General features: G+C 41.4%; 1 protein-coding gene across 2 annotated transcripts in view; it reads left to right on the top strand.

The window, feature by feature from the left end:
• pigg (phosphatidylinositol glycan anchor biosynthesis class G) overlaps positions 1 to 24362 on the top strand; it is a 76872-nt gene that overhangs the window by 47925 nt on the left and 4585 nt on the right. The window contains exons 11-13 of one of the 2 annotated variants that reach the window (XM_034883517.1): positions 6643 to 6952; positions 12824 to 12987; positions 17796 to 18022. In XM_034883517.1, coding sequence (XP_034739408.1) covers positions 6643 to 6952; positions 12824 to 12987; positions 17796 to 18018 — 697 coding nt within the window. In that variant the 3' untranslated portion in view covers positions 18019 to 18022. Of the gene's footprint in view, positions 1 to 6642; positions 6953 to 12823; positions 12988 to 17795; positions 18342 to 24362 lie in introns of those variants that run through there. The other variant, XM_034883516.1, reaches the window with a different exon arrangement.

Genomic DNA, 24362 nt, shown 5'->3' with positions numbered 1-24362 from the left:
TCAACTGCAAAACGACATTTGACTGTGATGAGCTTATTAGTTATGAGCTAGTACAACTGTTAGGGTTTACAGTGTACTCTTTCTGTGTTTTATGAGAACAAAGCCCTCGGATAACTCCCCTGTTCCTTCCTTGCCCTCCCTTTGTGGCAGCTGCCTAATTGCGCTGTTGCAACTTTTTAAAATGGCTAATGGGGTTGAGAACCGCCAACGCTGCTCCCTTTAAACAGTTCAAATAGTTACTTGGATTGATGTCACTGTGATAAGAGTGCGTCTCTCTTACTGTTTTTCTCTCTGTCGCACACACCCTTCCTTATGGCAAAATCAGACTGAACCTAAAAATAGACCGCCAGTCAACTGACATGTACTTATTTTTATATAACTGGATATTGAAAGATCAACGATGACTACCCGAGCCCTAACAACACTAAAAAAGACAAACCATAAACAAAGGAGCGGTCAAGGTGACATAAAGGATGAAGCAAATCAAATTTCCTGAACAAGTGTTCCAACAGGAAATAGCTCAACATCAAAGCAGCCGGCTGAGGGCCAAGCCTGTCTAAGCCTCTATACATCATCGCCCGAAGTTTGTTGCCGTCAACGTCGTCCTTCTACGCATTTATTGCACATTTCCCACCAAACACGAAGCCACAATAAGCATTTACAATGTTTGTTTTCATCTGTGTGTGTGTGTGTATGTGCTTCACACCTGCAAAAAACCTGACCCATTTAATCATGTACTGCTTTATCTAGAAATGGGCTGCTGTGCAGGTTCCCAATTTAAAAAAATATTCATGCATACCGATCCCGCTTAAAAATTGAAATGTATTCAAGCTTGTCTCAAAACACCTGTGAACCCCTGCCTCACACACACACACATACACACACATACACAAACTCACACACAAAATTCAGTTTTCAGTTTAATTACCCAAGAGGCAAACCATGTTATAACTCTATTTCAAAGGCTATTTTGTTTGTACAACACATCAGTGGTAACATTTGACAAATCATTACTCTCCACAAAATGGTTCTGTGTGTACTTTATCAGCCATCCTACTGTTTCAGACAAAAAAGCCGATTTCTTCTAATCAAACACAAAGCTGAAAATAAATAGGGACATCAACACGCACTGGCAGCAAAGCGGGTATTGAGCTCGTGGTTTCGTTGTGAAATTAGATGTTTTGTCTGTAGTCGTTGTTTTAAAGTCACTTTGTCCCGGAGGCATTTCAGTAGTTGCAGATTTATTCCCCAGAAAGACCATGGCTCTAACAAAGTTGGCAGGCCCTCCTCATTCTCGGGCGTCTTCTTCGAAGCTTTCCTCTGGCAGTGAATTACTTGTTTTGGCTGATTTAGTGTAAGTGTTAGCCCGACGCAGGTGATTGATGAAGGGGATATACCAAAACATGTTGGGGAGGGATTGGACCTAGTCTTACCTTTTCTCATTCACTTGCTGGAACACCAGCGCTTGTTTCCAAGGTAACATGAAATCCAGGCAGCTGCTCTGAACCAGAGCTTAACAAGCTACAGTTTTCTCTCCACTGCTACTACTGTTAACACACCAGCAAATAAGATGAGATTAATTTGACTAGTCGAGTTTTCCCACGTAGCAATGTGGACGATTCCTTGATACTTTTAAGCCCCTGAAGACTTTTTTTTCCCTCAATAACATCGATATTCATGACTAAATAAGCAACAATCAAAACTCACAATCATCCTATGGCATTATAGTTGAAAAGTTGAATACTTTAGACTTTCGTGTAAACAGATCAGGAAGTGATTTTGGAAACACCAGCTTTTTCCAACTGAGCCCCACTTCCTACCAGTGACAGAATCACATGCAGACCCATGTGGAATACCCCAAAGTGTTCTAAGTTTGGCAGATTATTATATGCTCATGTAGGACCCCAGGATTTGTTTGTCTGTTAGGTCCCTATCTGTCGCTGATGGAGGTAACGCAATAGCAATTGAGCCACTGGCCCACTGATAAAAGTATTGCAATATTTAAATTTGCAGTATTACAAACAGAGCAACAGTTACGTCTCATATTAATCATATTTATAGAGGTGGCGCCCTCCAGTGGCAATGCAGGAAGTGAGCTAACATACTACGTCATGTTCTGCTAAAACCAGTGTTGGGCAAGTTACTTTTAAAAAGTACAGTTACTAGTTACTTAAAATTAGTTACTAGTTACTAAATTAGATACTCAGTTGCAAATGATAAAATAACTAGTTACTTCGGAAGGTTGCTAATGCATTACTTTCAAATACATTTTTAAATGCTCAAACGTGACCGCACCTCCACGCCGTTTTACCTACATAAAATACATGTGCATGTTCAATTATTTATCATAAATCTGAATATTATAATGAAATGGGCACTTAATACAATACATACACAATTCCTGTGGGACAACGTGAGACTAGCCTCCAATCAAATGCCATGTATGTAGATTGTATTTAGATATTATTAAGTGCTATGCTGCCCCCAGCCAAATCTTACGGATTGACTTTAAAGGACAATTCTGTCAAAAATGAACCTAGGGGTTAATAATATAAGTGTACTAAGTCGACCAATCTCTGGGATATGTTTTAATGCTAATCGAATGGATCTCTAGCTTGTCACTACACGTGAGTCGAGTGCAGATGTGAGTTGTGCATGCGCCACTTTGCAACAAGTAGCGTACAAGATGCTAACGAGAGACTTCTGTAATGTCAATACAGTAAAAATGGACCTAAATAACCTCTGCTGGGGGTAATTCACTGCTGGCTACAAGTTAGCATCAACCACAACAAAAGCCATCCGTTGAATGGCGTTTTGAGCTAACATTAGCAATGACACAATGATAGATAGCTACAATGTCTTTGAAATGATTTCCATCTTCTGGTATTGTTTGTAATAAAATTATTTTATGGATTTCACAAATTTCAGAATGCTGTAAAATGTTTACATCTGAGCATTCGCAACTCACATCTGCACTTGACTCACATTGGGTAGTGACACCTGTGTTTACCTTTCCTGGCATAGATTAATTCACTATTTTATACCACTAACAAGGCTCAAAATAGCACCACACTTCCATGGCAGTATAATGAGAACTTTGTAATTGTACAGACAGTTTATTAAAAAGATAATTATAAAGACAGTAGCGTACATGCATAGCCAGTTATAGAAATAGACTAACAGATTGCGTTGTTCTAGATGGAGACCAGTGAAGTCTATTAGAAGCTCTTTTCCGGTGATGCTGAGTGTTACTGCGCAGCCTCTAACTGAGCTTGACAACGTTGATGTGACGTGAGAAACCTGTCTGAAAGTTGTAAGTCTTCTGTTAGCTGTGCAAGAGAAATCTCAATCATTCCCAATCAGCAGAGACGTAAAGGTAGGTATATGTTAGGAGATAACATAGGCACAGGCTAATTACTGCTTACTAACATGCTATATAACATATAGGCACAGGGTAATTACTGCTAACATTGTCGTGTTTCTTTAGAAATAAACAATGCACAAATAGAGTCTTTAAACGCTTCAGTTGTAAAGTTATTCACTGTCAAAGTGGCCCCAAAATGAATGGGAGTCAATGGGATGCTAACGGTGGTGATGGCTTCGTAGCACTAAAATGGAGCCATGGGAGCTTTTTTTGTCACTTTTTTTAATGTTTTGAATGCTTTTTTTATGTTTTTGGTGTTTTTATACATTGACATTATTTTATTAATTTATTTAAAAAATTATTATTTAACTGAAAACGGGTCAATTTGACCCAAGGACAACATGAGGGAAAATAATGTGACAATACTGGGTTTAGTATTAAAACCATACTTACTTTTCTGTATACCTGCCTAGATATACATGATATGCATGATATGTATATATTTATATATATAATTATTAATTAATCTGACTTCATAATTTGACTCTCTGGGAAGATTTCTGTTATGTTTCAGGGCTGTAAATCTTTTTACAAACTCCTCAACATAAAATGACAACAATGTGTCTGAGTAGGGTTGATAGGATTGTTGTCTAATTCTAACGACTTAACAAGCACACACGCCACTGCTTATAGTGGCTGTTAGCTTGCTTACATCTCTCTATTGGAAAACAGTGACTTTATCTTACTGTACAAGCCACTGTACTTCACAGGATCAGAGTGCAGGGACATGAGGGGGTTGCAGGAGTCATGTTTAGGGTTGTGGCATTTCATGTAGAGTTTAGCTAAAGGACTCCTGTAAGTAAGGGCTGGAATAGTGGAAGAATCTAATAGGCGCTAAGCTGTGCTGTGTGATGCACTATAATCAGGAGACACTTAAACAAAGCACAGCCACTTTTAGGGGGGGCTGCAACTGAGGAGATGGCATAAGCCACAAATAGTCTATATTGCTCAGACAAGGAGGGCTTGTGCTTGTTCTACATTGAACATGTCAAAGTAAACATGATTTCCTTTCAGCTTTCAGAATTTTGCATGCCTGATTGTTTCACGCTGATGTGGATAAGTACCGTAGTCTATCACAGGTAAATATATACAGGTATCAGAAGGGAAGTCTTCTTGCATGTAAATCTTGTGTTTTTCCTCAACCTGCTTTTTATTTGTAAAGGACAGCCACATTAAGTGTGTGGCATAATGCTATTTTTGTTGGGGACAAACATGCCTGACACAAAGCTCACTTTGTAATTCACTCAATTCTTTTCACTCCAGCACAGTAGTTAACAAGTAGGCTCGGTAGCTCACATCCATCACTGTCCTTGCATAAAATCAAATCCAGGCCAGGTTTTTCCCTTTTTCCTTTGCATAAAATAATGATGAACACAATCCCTGCCACATTGTTAGGGGAGTAGTGAATAATAAAGAATAGTGCTGTATGGAGCGTATTCCTCTGGTTCTTTCCTCTCTTGGAACAAGTTACCATGACAAAAATACTGCCGTTGCCGAGTATACACGACATTGTATTGTCGATGGCCGGGTTAATCTCTTTGTGTTTGCAGAGAATACAATTAAAAGTCTCTTTTTCCTCAGGCTGTAAATCCAGCGGCTCCCTAAACTTCATTAGCTCTTAATGCTCTTTATTTCCCCTCCATCCAGTCTGATGTAGAATAAAACAACTTTTCATCGCTATAGCGCTAACCACTCTTTTGTTGTCTGTTTTCCATTTCACACGGGTTGATTTACTCACTCCTCTTTTATTTTGGACAAATATAAAAAATGTAAGCTGATTTGAGGTGACAAAAAATAATCTTTAAATTTCGGTGGTTAAGCGCACACGCTGAATGCCTGAAATGGAAATCAGACTAAATGTAATTGCCTTCGTAATCCAAAGCAATTTTCCTTCTAAAGCTTCGATTTTAAGCGTATAAATTATTGATAGTTGGAAAATGATTTTTGTGGAGTAAGCCATTTAGAAGGGGAACAGCCTCATGGAAACATTTTCTTCTTAACCCAGACCTGCAGGGCATACATTATGGGCCTTACCCATCTTTAAATCTCTATTAAATCTCGCTGACATGAATTTAAAGCCTAAATCCAGGAATTGAACCTCCTGTTTTCTGGAAAAAGAGATCACACTGATCTGAACCACCAGAGCTAAATGACCAGGCACAGTCAGGCGTCTGACAACCATTATTACTCAATAATAAAACTGAAGTACCAAGCCAACTGACAACAATATTTTGACTAATAATTCAAAGACACATTACACTTAACTCTGGGCCTTAGTCCTTGACGTGACTGCTGTGGGTTCGATTCCGACCCGCGGCCCTATGCTGCATGTCATTCCCCTTTCGTGTATGCCAACATACATTTCAAAATGCCACAAAAAAAGTTTCTTAAATGATAGCGATGCAGAAAGTACAACAGACAGAGTGAAGGGTGTGAGAGTCTGTTTTCCTCAGGCAATTCGTTGTCTTCCCGTCTCATACCTTTTAATTATTAATGTTACATTGACACACTGCATGCTGAATAAAAGAAGGGTTAGGAGTTACAGAAATATCAGGAAAGCTGTCTAACTAGACACAGGGTTGTGAAATTAATGAAAATAGGCAACTTTGAAAAGCTTTTATAGCTATAACTGGCTGAAATATGCAGGAACCAACAGGCACAGTAGTCTGACTGTCAATCATTGGATTGCTGTCAGTCAAATAAAACATGTGATTTGGAGCTTTTACACTACATTTTTCAATGTGTGTTGTTTCTGATGATGTCGTGTTTGCATTTATCAAAGTTATCTCTCTCCACAAGCAAATGTCAGAACGATAAGATCAAATTTTCTGTCTTCTTTTCAAAGCTTCTGTCGGGGCTTTGTGCTCCATTGCATTTCATTTGTTACTTGGTTGTTTTGGTTCTGTTAAATAGTTTGATTTTATTCTTCTAGTTCATTGTTTTACATCTTTTGTAGTCACCTTTATCTGATAGGAAGCCTTTTTCTTTGATCATTCAGTATATAAAGTCTGTGTTAAATGGTGTCCCAAGACCCAAATATGTGGCTATTTAATTGCAAAATGCATGGACGGGTACAGCAGACCTGTCAGAATCCACATCCCAGACTCATCCTAATTACTCAAATATTGAGTATATTGGAGTTTTGTAGAGAGAAAAAAATCAATACAGGCTTACTGCAAAATGCAAAAATGACACAGTCTGTAATCTTTCTTCTGTAGGGGAACAGTGGAGGCACGCTTTGTTTACGTCTTCATCTTGGGCATCCTCTTCACGGGCACCAAAGACTTGTTGCGGTCCCAGATCATCACAGCAGATGCCAAGTTGAAGAGCAGAGGATTGTGGGAGATTTACAGCGGCTTGGTCTTGTTGGTTTCTCTGTTGTTTCGGGCTCACAACTTGCCGGTCCTCTGCTGCTGCCTGTTGATCCAGACGCTCATGGCTCAGTTCATCTGGAAGAAACTCCACTACGACGCAGCCCAAACCACCATCATGCACTACTGGTTCGGCCAGGCCTTCTTTTACTTTCAGGTAAGCAACTATGATGATGTCAGTGATCGAGAGAGTAAAATGGGGCTGTACTTGAAATTCAAAGAAAAAGGTGGTCTGGCATTGGCTCCAATATCAATACTTAATTACTTTTTTCAACACCAGTTTTAAAAAACAAAAAGAAATTACAACATTACGGTACAATTCATTTTAATTACCGGTATTTTTCAGCTTTTAAAGAACGTCGTGAATATAGACTACTCAAGCTCATTTTCTTTCCTATAACACATTCAGATTTTCAAATTTTTTTTCTGTAAGATATATGTTCTCTTATATTGCCTCTAGAGTGAATCATCATGTTTTTCCGTAGGGAGTTGGGTTGGGAACTGGAGGGTCGCTCGTTCAAGTCCCCATACGGACCAAAGTAGGGTGGTGTACTGGTAGCTGGAGAGGTGTCAGTTCACATCCTGGGCACTGCCGAGGTGCTTTTGAGCAAGGCACCAAACCCCAGATGCCTTTCCATGTGCAGCCCCCCCACTCTGACATCTCTCCGTTTAGTGCATGTATGTGTGCTGAGCATGTGTGTGTAGTTCAGGCCTGTGTGAAATAACAACAGAGTGTAAATTGTAATTTCCCCTTGTGGGACTAATAAAGGATACATTTTTATTATTGATTTTGTAAAACTGTGATAGACTCAAAAAAACACACCAAAAAACAGTGTTATTAATTAAAGGTCTATCACCCTACCCCTATTGGCAAATTCATATTAGTTTTGGCAAGGTAACTTTTTTTCTGAAGTAGTCAGACACAAAAACCTCAGAGGAACGTTTCCCCACAATGTTACTAATATATATTACCAACAGTTTTATCGTCAGAGTAATAACAATAAATAGGGCAGGAGGGAGCTCAATGTTTGATTAAATTCAGACAAGCTTATTTGAACTCGCCCTACCGACCTCTCCAGTTGTCGCTGAGTGTAGTCCAGACCAGTTAAGGTCTACCCTGCAGTAAATCTCAAAATAATGCAGTAATCAAACCATTACCAGTGTACAAATTATAACCAAGATACTTTATATATTGGGGCTGACTCCAAAAGGACAGAGGTGGCAAGATGCGAACCAGAGCCAAAACCCTCACATATCTACAAAGGAGAGTTCAGGGAACAACAAATCAGTAAGCAACTTTTTCCTTGTCTGATTGTAAAAGACATCTAAATTTAACGCCCTGACATAAAGTGTTGGATAGCTGCAGTTTTGGGCAGAGGAAATGTCTGTGCGTAAATGATATTACTTTGATCCTGCGCTGGCATGAAGACCCACTGGACTTGTTGTTTCCTGCGGCGGATGTGTTGTGGTGTTATGAGCTATGAATGTTCCTCAAAGGTAGATATGATACCTGCCTTTTGATTTAACCTCCACCCCGGGCAGATATTTGTTTAGCAGATGTGTGTTGTTGTTAACACTGGACTTCCACATCGCTAGCAATTTAATAACCGCCATCAGCCTCGGGTCATTAAGACTGTGATGAGCTCTGGAGTAGACCAGCACCAGACAATTTTCAGCCTAGGCGCCCAGTCTTGTAATTACAGATCTTTGAGTAAGAACGTTCTCAAATGAGCTGTAACCATAATGGATCTGTAAAGTGGCAACACATGTGATTTCAATTTGCTTCTCAGAAACAAAAGCTGGTGTCACGCTGAACAATAAAAATTATGTTGAATTAAAACCTAATCAGCAAGCACAGTTACAGTTGGTCAGTGAGCTCTGGGCCGCGAATTGGTCTTTGAGACATTCATGTGGAGTCGAGAAACACTTTTGCTGTTGTGTTTTCAGAGGCTTTATTGTGGATATTGGCAGAAAGCTGTTGTTTTCAAAGTGTCCTTGTTGTTTGGCAGCCAAACACACTAAAAACACAAGAGGATTATTTGAAATATTCCAGGTAACCTCAAATGCAGAGATCGCTTGTGTCATAAAAAATCCTGTCACATGATGAATTAGGTACAGTGCTGCTCATGAGTATAGGAACCCCTGCTTAAATTGACTAAAAAGAGGAATAAAAATATCATCTTTTGGAAATTTTATCTTATTGCCTTAATTAAAAAATGAGGAAAAATACGACCTTCATGGACATCCATTTACTTTGCTAATAAATAATGTATCGTAAAAAAATAAATGTTCTGGGGCGGCCAATAGTAGCTCCCTCAGTTGGTGCGCTCGCCCTATGTTGGCTTAGTCCTGCATTGGCCCGGGTTTGGATCCGGCCTCTGGCCTTTTGCTGCGTGTTGTCCCCCCCCCCCCCCCCCCCCCCCCCCCCCCCCCCCCCCCCCCCCATCTCTCTCCCCCTTTCACGTCTCTCAACTATCTCTATCTAATAAAGGAAAAAGAAATCTTTAAAAATATAATAATATAAATGTCATCACATACCCTTCACCATACCTAGAGATAGGCATGGGATACTTTTCCAAAAAATCATCTCTCAATGCAAATCAAATGTCAATTCAATTTCAAAAAAATGAAACCACGCCAATGCCTTGGTGGGGGGGGGGGGTTGCTATTTTAATTCCAAAGGCTAAGGGAACTTTGTCAGGATGCATAGTATCCTGGATCCATGAAATAACTGGCCTCAAATAATAAAAATCTGCCTGCCTCTAAGGCATTAAGATCAATTTCCCAAAAAATGATAGTTTTGTTCCCTTTTTAGTCAACATAAGCAGGCGTTCCTATCCTATACATGAGAAGCACTGTGTCTTACAGTAGAAGTTTTGTGCTGTCTACGTTTGAGGTGATGGATGAGTCAGACTTTGCAGTGGATTTTCTGTGGATTTATCGTCCAAAAACCAAATGTTCAGTAAAGCAGCAAGGAGGTGTTTATTTTTCTCAAATGAGAAGTTCGTGTTGCCACGTGAGTGATGACAAGTCACCCCGCTGGTATGGATTCAAATGCAACCTTCTTTATAACATTATGAATCATCACAAACATGTTTTAGAGCTCAAAACTAACCTGAAATTCCAGTAAATAGACAAGTTACAGTAGATTATTCCATTTCGGAGCTTTTTTTTGCATGCCAGGCATACACTCCAGCGTGGAGCTTTATTAGACCAGTCCCATTCTGACAGTTATTATGACAATTAAATTTGTCCGAATTTTGGTCAAATTTCTTGCACACATGTTTTTTCCCCACCAGTGATGGATTTGTTTATTAACGATTCTCCTTAGAAGCATTTTAGCAAGAAAGCAAGTAGAAAGTATCCATATTATGCAGCCTCCAACCTGTTTTTAAAATAGAGCCAGCTGTTAATGTTCTTTTCCTCTGTGATCAGAGCCGTGTGCACAGAAGGGAAATAAAGCAATACTCGGTGTGTTGCTGCTAATGGATCATCATTGCATTCAAATTGAACAAGAAAACAAGAAAGACATGTTTGACGCCTGCTGATGATTTCACCAGACATTTTTCTGTGTGTGTGTGTGGGAGCTTACATGCCGCAATCACAGTGAATTCCAAATGTAATCATCACTTGTTATGCGCATGGAAATTGAAATGGCCAAGTATAGAACACTAACAAAATTGAAGTACTGTAAGTGAGACAATTTAAATTTCGCAGGAAAAGATGTGAGCAGACGTCACAGCGGTTCTCCAAAGTGCTGTTGGTTAGGTGGCTCAGGTTGATCGATTGGACTGAAGGCCGCATCTCTGAGTGGGAACACGGCGCAGGTGATTTCAGTGACCTGAATGTGCCATCCAGAAATCAGATTAAGCGCGCGAGCAGCACAAATTGATCATGGATTACCTTGCCTGTGAGTCCTTTTATTGTAGGTTTGGCTAAAGATGATTGTCCAGGGAACAATTGTACTCGGGTTCAGTAACGTGTTTGGGATTCACTGGAGTTGAGCAGCCTTTCTAGTGAAGAATGTGTTTAACCTGCTTATGACTTAGTGTCCTTATAAGGGCCTGTGTCCGCATAGTGGATTCCCTAGAAGAACAGCACTGGGGAGCACTCCATCCCAGCATTTTGAAGTGGAAAAGACACTGGCGCTATGAGGTAAACGGTATATGGACACAGGCCCTAATGTGTTTGTCTGAGCGCCCGTGTCTTTTTTTTCAATTGTTTTCAATTTCCGTGGGCCCGACACTCAATGTAAGCGGTGAGTGTTGTGCTTTTATCACTGTGAGCTTGTTGTTAGCTATGCAGTCAACCCCCTGTTAACATAGCGTTACCTTAGCTTCCTACCTAATGTTAATGTTGTTGTCAAACTAGTCCAACTCAACGACATTTCCTTTCTCGGGATTGTTCCGGTGCCACAGGAAATTCCACCTGATGTCCGTCACTTTCTGCTTTCTTTGTGTTGGGGTTCTAACCTCTGGTTGATTTCTGAGGACTATGGTTACCTGGTCCTCAGATCTTTGCAGGGTAAATCCAGACAGATAATTAGACAATAATCTGTCCAATCTGAGTTTTCTGTTGCACAACGAAAAAAACCTTTGAACGTACATATACTCCACCAAAACAAGTTCCTTCCCAAAACTATTTTGCAGCGGCGCTTAGCACCGCCCAATACAATTGTGGTTGGTTTAAAGAAATGCCAATAAAGCACGTTTTCCTTCCATCTCAGAATACCGTGTAGACTAGTCAGACCTTCCTCTGCAGTACTGTGGAGGAACGTCTGGCAAGACTATCGTCAAACGAACCGGCGGGCAGCACTACGAAGCGCTGGGATGAAGCACTACCCAGCACTATTTTGCCAGAGTAAAAAGCCATGTGAACACATGCCCTTATCATCTCCACTGGCCATGGACCAGGCCCCGAGGAAGTCCGCCGGGGTTCGAAGCAAAATGAACATAGTGACCAAACTTCATTACATTTTCCATGTCCGTCACATGAACGCGTGCGGCACAAAAACATGGCAAAAGAGACGTCTGTAAATCAGTGGGTACGATTTCTGAGCATAACAAGCCCCGCAAAATTAATTCTTTCACTATCATTATTCGATCCATTTGTTCCGATAACATTTGGAAACTATATAAGAGCGGCATGATTAAGTCATTTTAACCCCATTCTAGTTAGCGGAGCGCCAAATGGATGCATCTGGCTTGGCCCGTGGAGGTCTCTAGTGCTAATGGTCAGTGTGCCGGCTCTATGGGCCACATTTAGCTGCGGCTTTGGCTCCATAATAGCTTTTTGCACCACTGAGCAACTCTTATAGGAATGGGAGGGGCTCCGCCTTGAACGCTGTATCCAGTTCTTACAATACATCCATGCCAACGACAGACCTTTGTACATACTGTTTTTCGATATTCTTTCATTTAAAGAAGCTGTGATTCTCTCAGATGCTGGTTGAGCTTGTGACGAAACAAGCTCAGAAAAAGTCCTTCACATATATTTAAGGCTATGTAACATTTTTCCTGACATTATCACATTCAAACCAAGGCATTATTTTTGCTTATGTAAATATATCCTACAATAGCCTTTACCCTAAGTTGTGGCTATTAATCCTGATTGCATAACAATGATTTACATGTTCTATAGCTTGAGACGAAACTTCTAACCATGAAAAGAAATACACCAGAAATAAATAGGTTTTATGCGTATGCTGGCACATACCCTTGTACACACTTACGCAGCAGCCTGAGTGCCTCTAACAAGAGTCAAGCAGACAGAAGTGTGTGCTTCCATTGTGTGCTGCTTTGCTCAGGGACTGGAAAACACAAAGAACTACTGGGCCTCTGGGAAGTCGGCAGAAGCTCAGAGTAATGATGATAAAGCAAGTGGCCAGTTCCTAAGAGCTCTGAAATTCTTACATAGCTTCACCCACAGTTTGTTTTGTACTGTCTTTTTGTCTGTATACAGGTTAACTATTACTGTAACCTGCATGCTAAAGTTGATGCTAAACTAAGATTTATTTGTGCTCTTGCAGGGAAATTCTAACAACATCGCCACCGTCGACATCTCGGTCGGCTTTATTGGACTGGAAAGTTACGTGGAAGCGCCTGCCATCTTCTTAACGGCCCTCAGCACATACGCGGGTCCCCTGCTCTGGGCGTGCCACCTCGTCTGCTTCCTCAGCTCACAAAGAGACCGGTAAGTGTCAGTTTTAAAGTCACTGTATGGCTGATATCCATCCAAGCACCCCAGTGCTGTTTATGCAGGGTCCAGGGGGTACATGGAAAGCTCAACTCATTAATATTAACTCCATAAAAATATAGATAAACAAAAAATAGAAATCATGATTTTAATAAACAAGACCAGGGTGAAACACATTATAAGGCTGGGTTGTGTATGGATAGTCAGCACCGTCTTTAATGCAAATTCCTGGATATTAAATGTTCTTCTGAAATTTCCGGTAGTGGCCCCAGTGATTATTCTTAAAGTGTACTGAAGCAACGTGAGAGACACGGACATACTGTATTCTATAGGCGTTTGTGCTCAGGCGTTACCCGGTGCAGTATTCTCCAAAACGCCAGGGGCCGCTTACACAAAACACAATGTGAAGAATCAAGAGGGTTACCGGAAGAATGCCATAGACCAAACATGGTCGCACGTTCTGCTATACAGCTCCTTTTAAATAACATCAAGTTTATAATCCCTTCATAAAGACACATTTGGAACAGGTGGTGCCAATCCAGGGGTTCTTGAGCTCCTCTAATAGGGCAGGCAAAATGTGGCAACCACTGCTCTGGAATAATTTGATTTGAACATGCTACTCTCTTGCACTTTGCTTTCTATCGTCTGTGTGCCAGCACAGCCACACAGCATCATCACTAGGACAGTTACTTGAGAGTGTTGTTGTTTCTTTTTGAGTCCTGTCTGTGGGTGGGACAGTACAGGTGCATGGAAACATTCTGGTAATTGGTGTACTCGTGGCAACAAGGACACTCGCTTGCAGGGTATCAGAGATACATGTAGACAACTTAACCTGTATAAGACCTTAACTGGAGAGAGGCCAGTAGCTGGGTTGCTGTATGTGTGTGAATGCAGCCAATAGCTACAGCTCCCTCTCAGCGTGAGGCCCCTGCACCGTGCCGACAGATGAGGTCTGTGGCTGGGCAACAGCTGCGCTGCTGATGGAACCAAAAGGAAAGTTTATTGTCGAAAAAGGTGGGGGCGGGGCTAGATGGGGGGCACGGGGTGACACCAGCCTCCCCTGAAATACAATTGCGCCTCCCCCCATCCATTGGGGTAGACAATTGTGATTTCCATTGTATCAGAGTACTGTCACTTGACTGTGCTGCCAATTATCCCAGCCCTTGTCGCATGACCATTTAAAGTTTTGATGATGACTATCCAAAATTCTGGTATTACCCCCCCTTATTGATTATTGGTCCCCCCCCCCCGTGCCACCCCACCTCAAAAATCCTTGAATCGCCCCTGGACAAGGGATGATATTTGAATAAAAAGAGCTAGCCTGCCTCTGTTGTTTAAATGCCGGTAAAATAACTGCATGGGAATATGTAAGGCTGCAGCCTTGTGATTAAAAAAGGTCACTTCTTTATGTAATAAAAGGTTTTAATTTTGTTAGCACAAAAGTCCCATTAAGGATGTGTATACCCACGCATGATCTTTGATCCCACATTTGAAATGATGTGTTTAACATTTCAGTAGTTCAGCCAGTCTGTGATTAAAAAGTTCTGCTCATCTCAAACGGTTTGTGCTGCTAGCGGCAGAGCCTAGAGATGGAAAAGTTGATTTGGTTTTGATTTGGCCCTCCAACGCTTTGGACCAGAACAGCTCCTGGCTGGCCTGACACTAGCTGTGGATATTAAAGTTCCTCAGAGAAAGACTTGGTGACCTTTCATTTAGCACTACAATGAGGTAAAGACATTTTTTGTGTCCAAAAGTTTGACTCTTGACAAGTCATTGTCAAAACCTCATCGTGCACGCTTCCAAAGTGATTTTAATGACCTCTATTATCTTCCCTGTAGCACCACAACAGTAGAGAGGTTACAAATGAAAAGTAAACCCGAGCTGTGATTGAAGCTACTCCATGGTAAGCTCTGCAAAGCAGTGGCATTTATTTTCTAAGGAAATTCCCTTTACAGTAACCAATAACTGCAAAACACCTGTAAATGTACACAAGTTCGTGCAGCTCATGAACTGATCCATTTCCCTTGGGAGCCGAAACTGCAAAAACAATGCAAGCAGACAGTAAATCACATTCAGACTGACAGCACGACTGATCTGCTTACAAGCAGAACGTCCCTGTAAGTGATGGTGGAGCCCGGCTGTTTTACCCTCTGATTAGACAAATCTCCAGTATGTTGTTACGACGTGTTATGACGTAGCCCCCGTGACGTCACCCGTTTTATTTCTGGACTCCCCTTTTAAAGCATTTTGGCCGTCAACATCTTTGTTTTTTTGGCGAGCGTAGAGCTAGGGAGGAGCACTACGCTACCAGCTAGTGCTAGCTTGGTCAGCAAGGTTATCCGTAACTCACGTTACATGCTAATTAGAATGCTAATTTTGTCTAGTGGAAAACAGACTTAAAACCTAATGTACTTACTGGGAGAAGAAAAAACACATCATACCCCTTTAGCCCTTATCAGACAGCCTGGGGGGGATTTTTGTGTTTGTTTTCGATGACATTGAAGCCTTTTGCTAGCTGCTCTTGTGTTGATGAGCGCCTGCCGGAGTGCCCTGAACGTCTCCAGTTACAAAAAGTTAGCGTATCTTAGGATGGGTTTAACAAGAATAGCTGCTAATCGGGGCATCTTCACCAAAAAATGCAGTGTGCATTGCGTTCTGCAACCTGATTGTGGCCTTAGAGTGACTTTCAGTACAACTGAAAGCTCGACTAAGACGAATGTTTAAGCAACTAAAATGTGGGTTAACTTTCATGATTTGTAAACACACTGTGAAAGGGTCAAAGTTCAAAGAGGAAAACCCTTTCTCAAGCTAACATCACATTGAATCCAACTTGTTAACATTACATTGCAACATTGCATCCCCATTTTTCTCTGTTGTTATTCGTAGCGTGATGCTTTCTACAGAAGCCCTACCTGTAATTTGCACTCAAACACTTAGAGACATTTTGACAAATGGTACTCTAAAATGGTCTCATATACAGTAGCTCATTAAGAATTCACTCTGCACCATCAGCAGCTCGACCACAAGGCAAGTACTGGAAATGGACTTTGATCGGTAGCCTTTCAACGGGTCTCCCTTGACACAGTCAGACTCTGCTTAAGGCAAGGAGAATGTGTTCATTGTTTCAGTGCACACAATTGCTGTAAACCTTCAAAACTGGCCAATCTGAGAAGGCCCATCAACACCACTTGACTTAATGGCCATCACCGTCTCTAAAGAGTTGGATATTCCGACATAAATATGAACACTAAAACACATATTCAGGCGATTCTATTTTCCCTGTGTACTTGCTTTCCAATAGTTGCTTAAACTCTTATATCCGTGGTTTGGAGGAAGATTTCCAGTGGAGGGATCTTCCTCAGTCATTGCTTCATTTATCCTTCATTCTGCTCATATTACACTAGTGGTCGACCGATGTGGGTTTTTTATGATATATATATATATATATATATATATATATATATATATATATAAATAAAGCAGGGCAGCCAATGGCCGATATGTACATTTCTTTAACACTGTTATTGTCTGCATTGTCTCGGTTTAGTCTGTGTTAAGTTGTATGTTATAACATACCCTAAAAGGCTTCACAGTTACACTTCCTTGGCTTCTTACAACCATCCCAAATGTCAAATCTGCTCTTTGGGAGCACGAGTGGGTGCTGAGGATGCCCCAACAATAGTTTCTCCAGCCCTTTAAGCTAGTTTAGCTGGTTGAAGTCCTGCAGCCATGACGCTGACATCTGCTTGTAGAATGGCACAATTGACATATGGAGGGGGCGCTGACTTTGATCCACAGCAGCCACTATTGACAAGGCTGCCGGCAGATGTGTCCGCAGACATCTTCTTGTTAATCGGCCTCACGAGTGCAGGCATTGGCCCGTGCCTACGATCTCAAAATGGCATCAATCAACCCGGTTGCTCAGCTTGTAACTATTTCACGCTGTGTTTTTTTTGCACATTTATAACGCACTGCATGCCCTTTCAAATCTGTCAGATGATCATCTGACCAATTGCGTGGTCCAACCTAATGATGATGATGCCCTACATCTCCAGAATGTCATTGGCAGCTAAAATGTGATCACAACAAAATATACGATGTCCAACACCACAAAAACAGATCATGGAGTTGTTTATAAAGTTTCCTGTATGACAGACTCTTAGCGCCCAGATGTAGTTTTGCAAGTTGTTTGAATAAATGTTGGTCCCTTGATTTTATTCCCACCTCCAGACTCCTACTTTTCTTGTCTTGGGAAACGGCTTTAAAATTCCTCCCCTTAGCTGGGCTGTTTAAATCAACAGGATCCCTGTGCTAATGTCTGCATGTGTTTCATTGTGTCAGAGATGAAGTCTAGGTGTGTACACACTTCTTTGTATATCCCTGTGTGTGTGTTTGTGTGTGTGTGTGTGTTTTTTTTAACATCATCTCCTAATCTCCTCACTGCTCCCCTCCTTCTCCTCCTCCCATCATGCAAGTTTTTAAAGTCATTAACTTCTTTATCAGAATTTGCCAGCAACTCGTATTATTGTGAGAAGATAATTGGATCAGAGTCTAAGGTAAAATCTCCAAAATGTGAAAATGTGAGCCTTTCGCTATAGACATCAAACAATCTGCAGCTTTGCTGATTTGACATCATCTTCTGGGAAAAAAAAAAAAAAAAACACAAAGCAGCTTAGAGGGACCTTGGTTCACGTGTAAACTTTTTCCGTGTTTCTCGACAGGAAGTTATTTCCACCACAGAGTCGCCTGCTTTGCTTTTTGCAATGCTTCCCCTTCTCTCTGATGAATCCTCCTTCTCTCTGCAGGAGCCCCGTCGCACTCGGCCACGGCTGCTACTGTTTGGCCCTGCTGAGGTCTGTGCCCGCTGCAGCCTACATTGTGCTGGTAACCGCTCTGCGCTACCACCTCTTCATATGGAGCGTCTTTTCACCCAAATTACTGTACGAGTCCATGCACCTGCTGCTGACTGCAGGAGTCTGTCTCTTCTTCAACACCATGGAGCAAAGCCACAGTTCCAGTAAGTCTTAGGGAAGTCAAAGGGTCATGCACAGTCTCTTAATAGTGTGCGTAAGACTTTCAGACCCATACACTTTACAATATGCTTTCCCTTTACTCTCTAGTACACTGATCTATGTGTGAACAGATGGTTCACAAAGGGTCCTTTCTTTCCTGGGTTAGCAAAAAAAAAAAACTTTGACAATACCCTGGAAATCCAGAGTTCTCACGAGAGCACAATTTGAATTTGCTCAGCGAGTTACTCTGGCATCAAGTAATAATGCTCATTAACTATTCCCTTGTAGCCGAGCTGCACCAATCACATCGGTGTATGTGATGTAACCGGGGCCAGAAGCGATTTGAACAGATGACAAGAGTTTAATCCATCTACCAGTAAGCGTATGGGACTCTGGGCGACTTTAATTACTCAATGCCAGACCCTTAATCTTTTGGACTTGGGTCTGGATTTCCAGGCTACTTTGACAATGCACTTACAATGTATTTTTGAGAGATCTATTTCCATATTTAATTTCCAAGGAAAAAAATGTTTGTGGAACGAATAAAAGGGAAATTACGTAAAGAAGCGTTTTTGAAAGAGAAACCTTTTTACATATCCATACAGTGTGTGAGCTCAGGGGCTGCTGTACAGCGAGCTGCAGAGCAGCGTTGGATGTTTTTGCTACATGTGTAATTGAATGACTTTGGTGTCGCACGGGAGAGCATCATGTGTCTATGTTTAGCGGAGTGGAAACGTGATGTTTGGGTGCTCAGGGAGCTCAACTCTTTTGTTAACAGCTTCGTAAAGACCTGCATCCGCAAAGGTGTTGCAAATTACACAAATCACCAAATTCAACTCGGGTCTCTTTCTCACTCATATATATATATATATATATATATATATATATATATATATATATATATATATATATATATATATATATATATATATATATATATATATAGACTTGCCACAGTAAGATGGCAGAATTCCATTTAGCTGCTTCCTTCTCAGGGTCCTGGTATTGTCCATTATGGCTCATTTTCACAAAGAGTATGTTTACATGCAAATCACTATTCCGAATTTAATATTGGTCATGTAATCAGCACATCCTGTTTGAATGTTCAGATTTAAGCCGTTTCCCTATTTTTTCCTATTTTCCCTAAAAATCCTATTTTTGCCAATTTTCCCCCTGGAAGCGGACTAGATCTACCTTGTTCGAAGACACCCTTCTTCTGAATAATACCACATCTGTTAATCTGAAAATGCTAGATTCGGAAAAAGGCCTTATCCAAACGGCATATGCTGTTTACGTGATGTATCAAATTTTGAATATTGTCATATTTGAAATATTAGTGTAATACTGGTGTGCATGTAAGTTTAGTCACTGTCATGGTTTACTGGAACACTTGGGATACAACGGAGCCATCAGTGTTGTTATTAGTAACACTCGGGCTGTAACAGGTCAACATGTCTGCTGTGAAAAAGGCTGGGAAAGGGTTAAGTTAGCCGGGAACGACAAAGCCGACAGAAGTAGAAGAAGAGGGAGACCTCAATCAAGCAGAGCGTGTGTGTGCCCACGGCTCCTGAGAGGAGGTCTAATCAGGCTGCAGAAGTGAAAACACAGTGTGGCTGCACCACGGAGGGGCAGGGCTTCTAATGTGGGGGTTTGCAAAGTGTTTTTCTTTATAGAACATTTTAAATATGCTGGTATTATGCCATCTTGTTTTCACTTTTGTGTTTCCATCTCATTTAACCCTCCATTGACTGACGTTATGGCTGACCCAAAGCTTCACTAGATATGTCACTGTGGATAAACATCTGTTTCTACTAATATTATTAGATTCTGCGTTCTGGAAGTACAAACCAAAGGCATTTAGATGTATATCAGATCAGATGAGCAGGTAGAACTAATCAAGGTGTCTGTTTAGATTCACGGCTGGATAATAAGCTAACTGTATCAAATTATATTGCTTGTATTGCAATATATTACTGACCTATATTTATTCATATAATAATTTTCAATGAATAAACGAGCGGATGATCCCATATAATTGAATAGAGAATGGCGTTCGGTTCACAACTCATCCCAAGACATCCAGAATCTGGTCGTACTGAAGTAAGCCGAGTAAAGAAAGGAAATAACGTATTATATGTTATAATATTCTCAGGATATCTTCTACAGCTCTAACTTTATCGATTCCGTAGCAATTCCAGTGCCTTGGCAAGCATTTCGAGAGGTCTGCAGCAGATCAAGAACACCAGACACACTGTTCTGTTTTAACATTCAACCTGTTTCAGTGCCTCTCAATCACGACTCTGCTGTAGTCATGTACAGGCACAAAATCAGCGCAACGCCGCCTGTGGGAAACACTTGTTAGCCGTCAAACTGTCCCGTGTCAAGGCACAGCACATTGAATAACCTATTACATTTGCTACTTAACCTTACTGAAGCAGGATATGAAAGGCAGTCATCCATCTACACTCTACACTTCCCATTGTTGTCTTTATGTCCCTCATTGTTCAATAGGAGATATATTTCGACAGTAGGACAAAATGCTAAAGTCATTGTAGTTCGATGATCTTAAAGTGCGGCGGAAGGAACATAATTCTCTTTTTTACTCGCTCTTACATCCAGTCCTTCGACGGTTTGACATACAGAGCCTATCATTTCCAGACTTATGAACGTCATTAACTTCTGCTCAACCTGTTCCATCAGTATTATTGAGAATACCACCAAAGTACAGCTATCATCCACACCACTAAGAGTTTGGAGTCAAATCCTCACGCAGCGGTGCTGTTCTGGTACTTATGGAACACTCTGTATTACTGTAGTATATCACCAATTGCTTGGAAATAAGTAGCAGTTACAGCGCAGATGCATATTAGTCTCCCGTATGTCATAAACTGGCAGCTTTTGCGCCTCACATTCAGAATGCACTAGCTACAAAATAAAAGCCTCCACTCCTCAGTTATTTTGCTGAGTTATGGGTGTCTGGGATGTCAATGAACAGCTGCGACTGCTTCAAAGCTCTTCCCTGATTATAACCTGGCAGTTCTTACACCATTACCCTCTGAGATTTGTCCAGCAGAAGAAAAAAAGCAAGTTAAAAGATTTAGTGTTAAAGCCACAATGTGCAACTTTTCACCTTGAGGCAGAAAAAGAGAATTGTAAGTCCCTGCCCCAACACTTGTCACTCATCTTGATGAGCTGTCTGCCTTGAAGCGGCATCTTTCCCGAGGCTAAGCTCACTGACAGCCCCCAAGGTGCCACGGGGCGTCGGAGAAGCAGATGCCAAACGGAGTAAGGAAGAGAGAGAAAAAAACAGCTATGCTGATGTGTGTTTCTGAATAGATTTTGTCTGATGCAAGACGAGCGTCACACTTAGTTTTTGGTGCCGTCATGCTCGTTGCTGTGGCTCACCTTGACAGAGACTGACTAGACCCACGGAGAACTGAATTTAAATGGCCTGAACTTCATTGAAAAGTCAGACAAACAAGAGAATTTACATTTGAAAACACAGGGTCACTGACGGACACACGCTGCATATGGATCACTGCATGTTAGCTGGTTTGCATCAATAACAGGACCCTGAGCTTTGAGCTGGCTAAGCTCAAAACCACCGTACTGTTGTTAAGTGCCTTTTCCTCTCTACGGCGCAATCAGGAATTTAAACTAAGTCTGATGTTATGTTCATAGTTTATGAAGGATGGCCGGGTTGCTCAGTTGGTTAAGCAGGCGCACATATTTTCTTCTACGCAGAGGTAGAAGGTTCAAGTCCGACCCGTGACAAATTCCTGCATGTCTTCCCCCTTTCTCACCTAGCTGTCCTGTCCATTAAAGTCCTAAACACTACATTAGGCTTTAATCCGGAGGGGGGTCTTAAACACTACAGTAGGCTACATGCTGGGAGGGGGGGTCTTGAACTCTACAGTAGGCTATATGCTGGGAGGGGGGGTCTTGAACACTACAGTAGGCTATAATCTGGGGGGGGGTCTTGAACACTACAGTAGGCTATAATCGGGGGGGGGGGGGGGGGGGGGGGGGGGGGGGGGGTCTTGAACACTACAGTAGGCTACAATTGCACAAAGTGAGCCGATCCACTTTTCCATGTTGATAAGAGCATTAAAATGAGAAAAATAACGGGACAAAAAGGATCTTCCCCCACCCAGATTCATGGACTTGCATTGCCATAGCAACCCCTTCTGTTAGCGTCTCTGCTGACTAAACGAACAAAATACGGAGTCAGTGTTAGGCCACGTTAGCAAGGGGGCCGCAGGTTGGATTCGAACCTGCAGCCGCTGCGGCGAGGACTGAGCCCCTGTAGATGGGGCACACGCTGTACCAGGTGAGCTACCCGGGCACCCCGCTTCCCCCGCCCCCACCCACTCATCACTTGCTTGCTCGCGCCACCTGTCGCTGATTGGCTGGAATTGTTGTTTTCCATTCATTCTGTGTAGGAACACTGGATTTTTTTTTTTTTTTTTAGCTTACACAGAAAATGGAGATATTCAGTATATTTGATTTACATCCTTTACTATACCTTTAACTAACAAAAGGGCGTCATGGTAGCCCACTACGTGGCTATGATGACGTAAAAGACAAAACACGTTATTAGGGATGTTGTATGCTTTTTTTTGTGAATGTTTCTTCTATAGTTGTCATCTAAAATGAACAGCAACACGTCTCCTCAGATGAAGATTGGTGTTCTGAAGGTAAACCCCTCTGTTGACTGTTGTTATGGAGTACTCGGGGCTTCTACAGTGCTGAAGATGAATTATGTTCGATAGATCTCATCAGCTACCGCACTAGTTCTGTGGAGTTTGAGTCCCAAAGCACACTGAATCTAATAATATCATAACGGCGATCATTTTTCTTGGTGTTGGCAGCAGATTCTCCGCCAGTCGCCAGAAATGGGATTTCTTCTTCCTTGGGTTTTCTGCTGATGATGTTTGAGTGTCTATGAAGGGCGTTTTTTTTCATTGTCCGTTCATAATCTTTGTCCCATTCATTCTAAACAAACCTTCTTGAAAGACATCCCCACACAACCTTTAACGCAACGGCTTTGAGGTGCAGTCAGGAAGAACACGAACGTCTCGTGATGCCACTTAAAAACGTGAAATCTGAGGAACTAAACAGGGATATAGTCACAGTGATGAACCTACGACGGAAAGGCTCAGCTCGCACAGAGAGAGAGAAAAAAATATCTCGGTAATAAGTTCCATCAGGTTTATTTTCCCTTCCTCATGGGTCTGTCTGTAAAACCTGAACGCACCAGTGCAGGAAGAAAGCTCCCAGCGGCTTCCCACGAATCTGACGGGACAACACTTTCTGTGTGAAATCATTCCTCTGCATCCAAATACCTACCGGCCCATGAAATGGATCCGAATAATTGTAGTGTCCACATGGTTGAAAGCATTCCAACACGTGTAAAGTGGACTCTTATATTTTTTAATTTTATTTCTTTGCCACTCTGTCTTTGTAGAAATTAGTTGTTTTTTTCCGCCCCAGTATTCTTCTCCCACTTTAATTCTGGTAACATCCCACTTTTTTTTATATAGTTTTATTATAGTACCTGTGCAATCATTATGTGTGTGTATTTTTACTACTTTTTTTTTTTTTTTAATTTTTTTACCTTCTGTTCTTCTGTATTTTTTGGCTTCTTTTTTGTCGCGGAGTTCCGTAACAAATGTGAAATGATGCTCGCCTTTACCAAAATCATGTCTTAATCGAGACAAATTCTCGCATTATTTATTTTCTTCATAATGAAATAAATGATTTACACTGTACGATTTCAGTTTCTGAGTGATTTTTTTTTTTTTTTTTTTAAATGAGGTGAGTATTAATGCCGGACTTTGGTTAAACATTTGCATTTCATAAACTGACATTTTATTAAGAATTCATGCCCAGTTCTTTTGTAAAATTAGCGACGAGCTGCCCATTGAATTGTCTCTTAGCTCGGAGAGAAGCCTCGGTGGAGGCCAGTCATCTGCTTGGGGGGGGGGAGGGGGGGATGGGATTCTCCTGTCACAGTTTCTTACTGTCTTAGTGAAACTGGACACAAAACCATCTGTGAAAGGGCACGCATCGTATCTCCATGTACGTCGTAGTTGTAGGAGGATGATAATTTAGTATCATCCTCCTATCTTCTATCCACCCACTAAATAATAATTTCATGACTTCAGTGCCATCCTTAAAGGAGCCACACATTTCCTGCTTCACGTGAGTGGGAGTCCCTCTTACATCTCCAAAAGGATGATGCACTAGATGAATTATTGCCCTCAAAATCAGTTATGTTGTAGACATAAAAAAATCAATTCAGAAGCAAAAAAATCTCCATGAATGTACAGTATACATTTTCCAGCATCCATAAATGAC

This window comes from Etheostoma cragini, chromosome 10 (assembly GCF_013103735.1).
Source record: "Etheostoma cragini isolate CJK2018 chromosome 10, CSU_Ecrag_1.0, whole genome shotgun sequence".
Lineage (NCBI taxonomy): Eukaryota > Metazoa > Chordata > Actinopteri > Perciformes > Percidae > Etheostoma > Etheostoma cragini.
The sequence above is the reverse complement of the archived record's forward strand: the minus strand, read 5'-3'. Positions and strand labels throughout refer to the sequence as shown.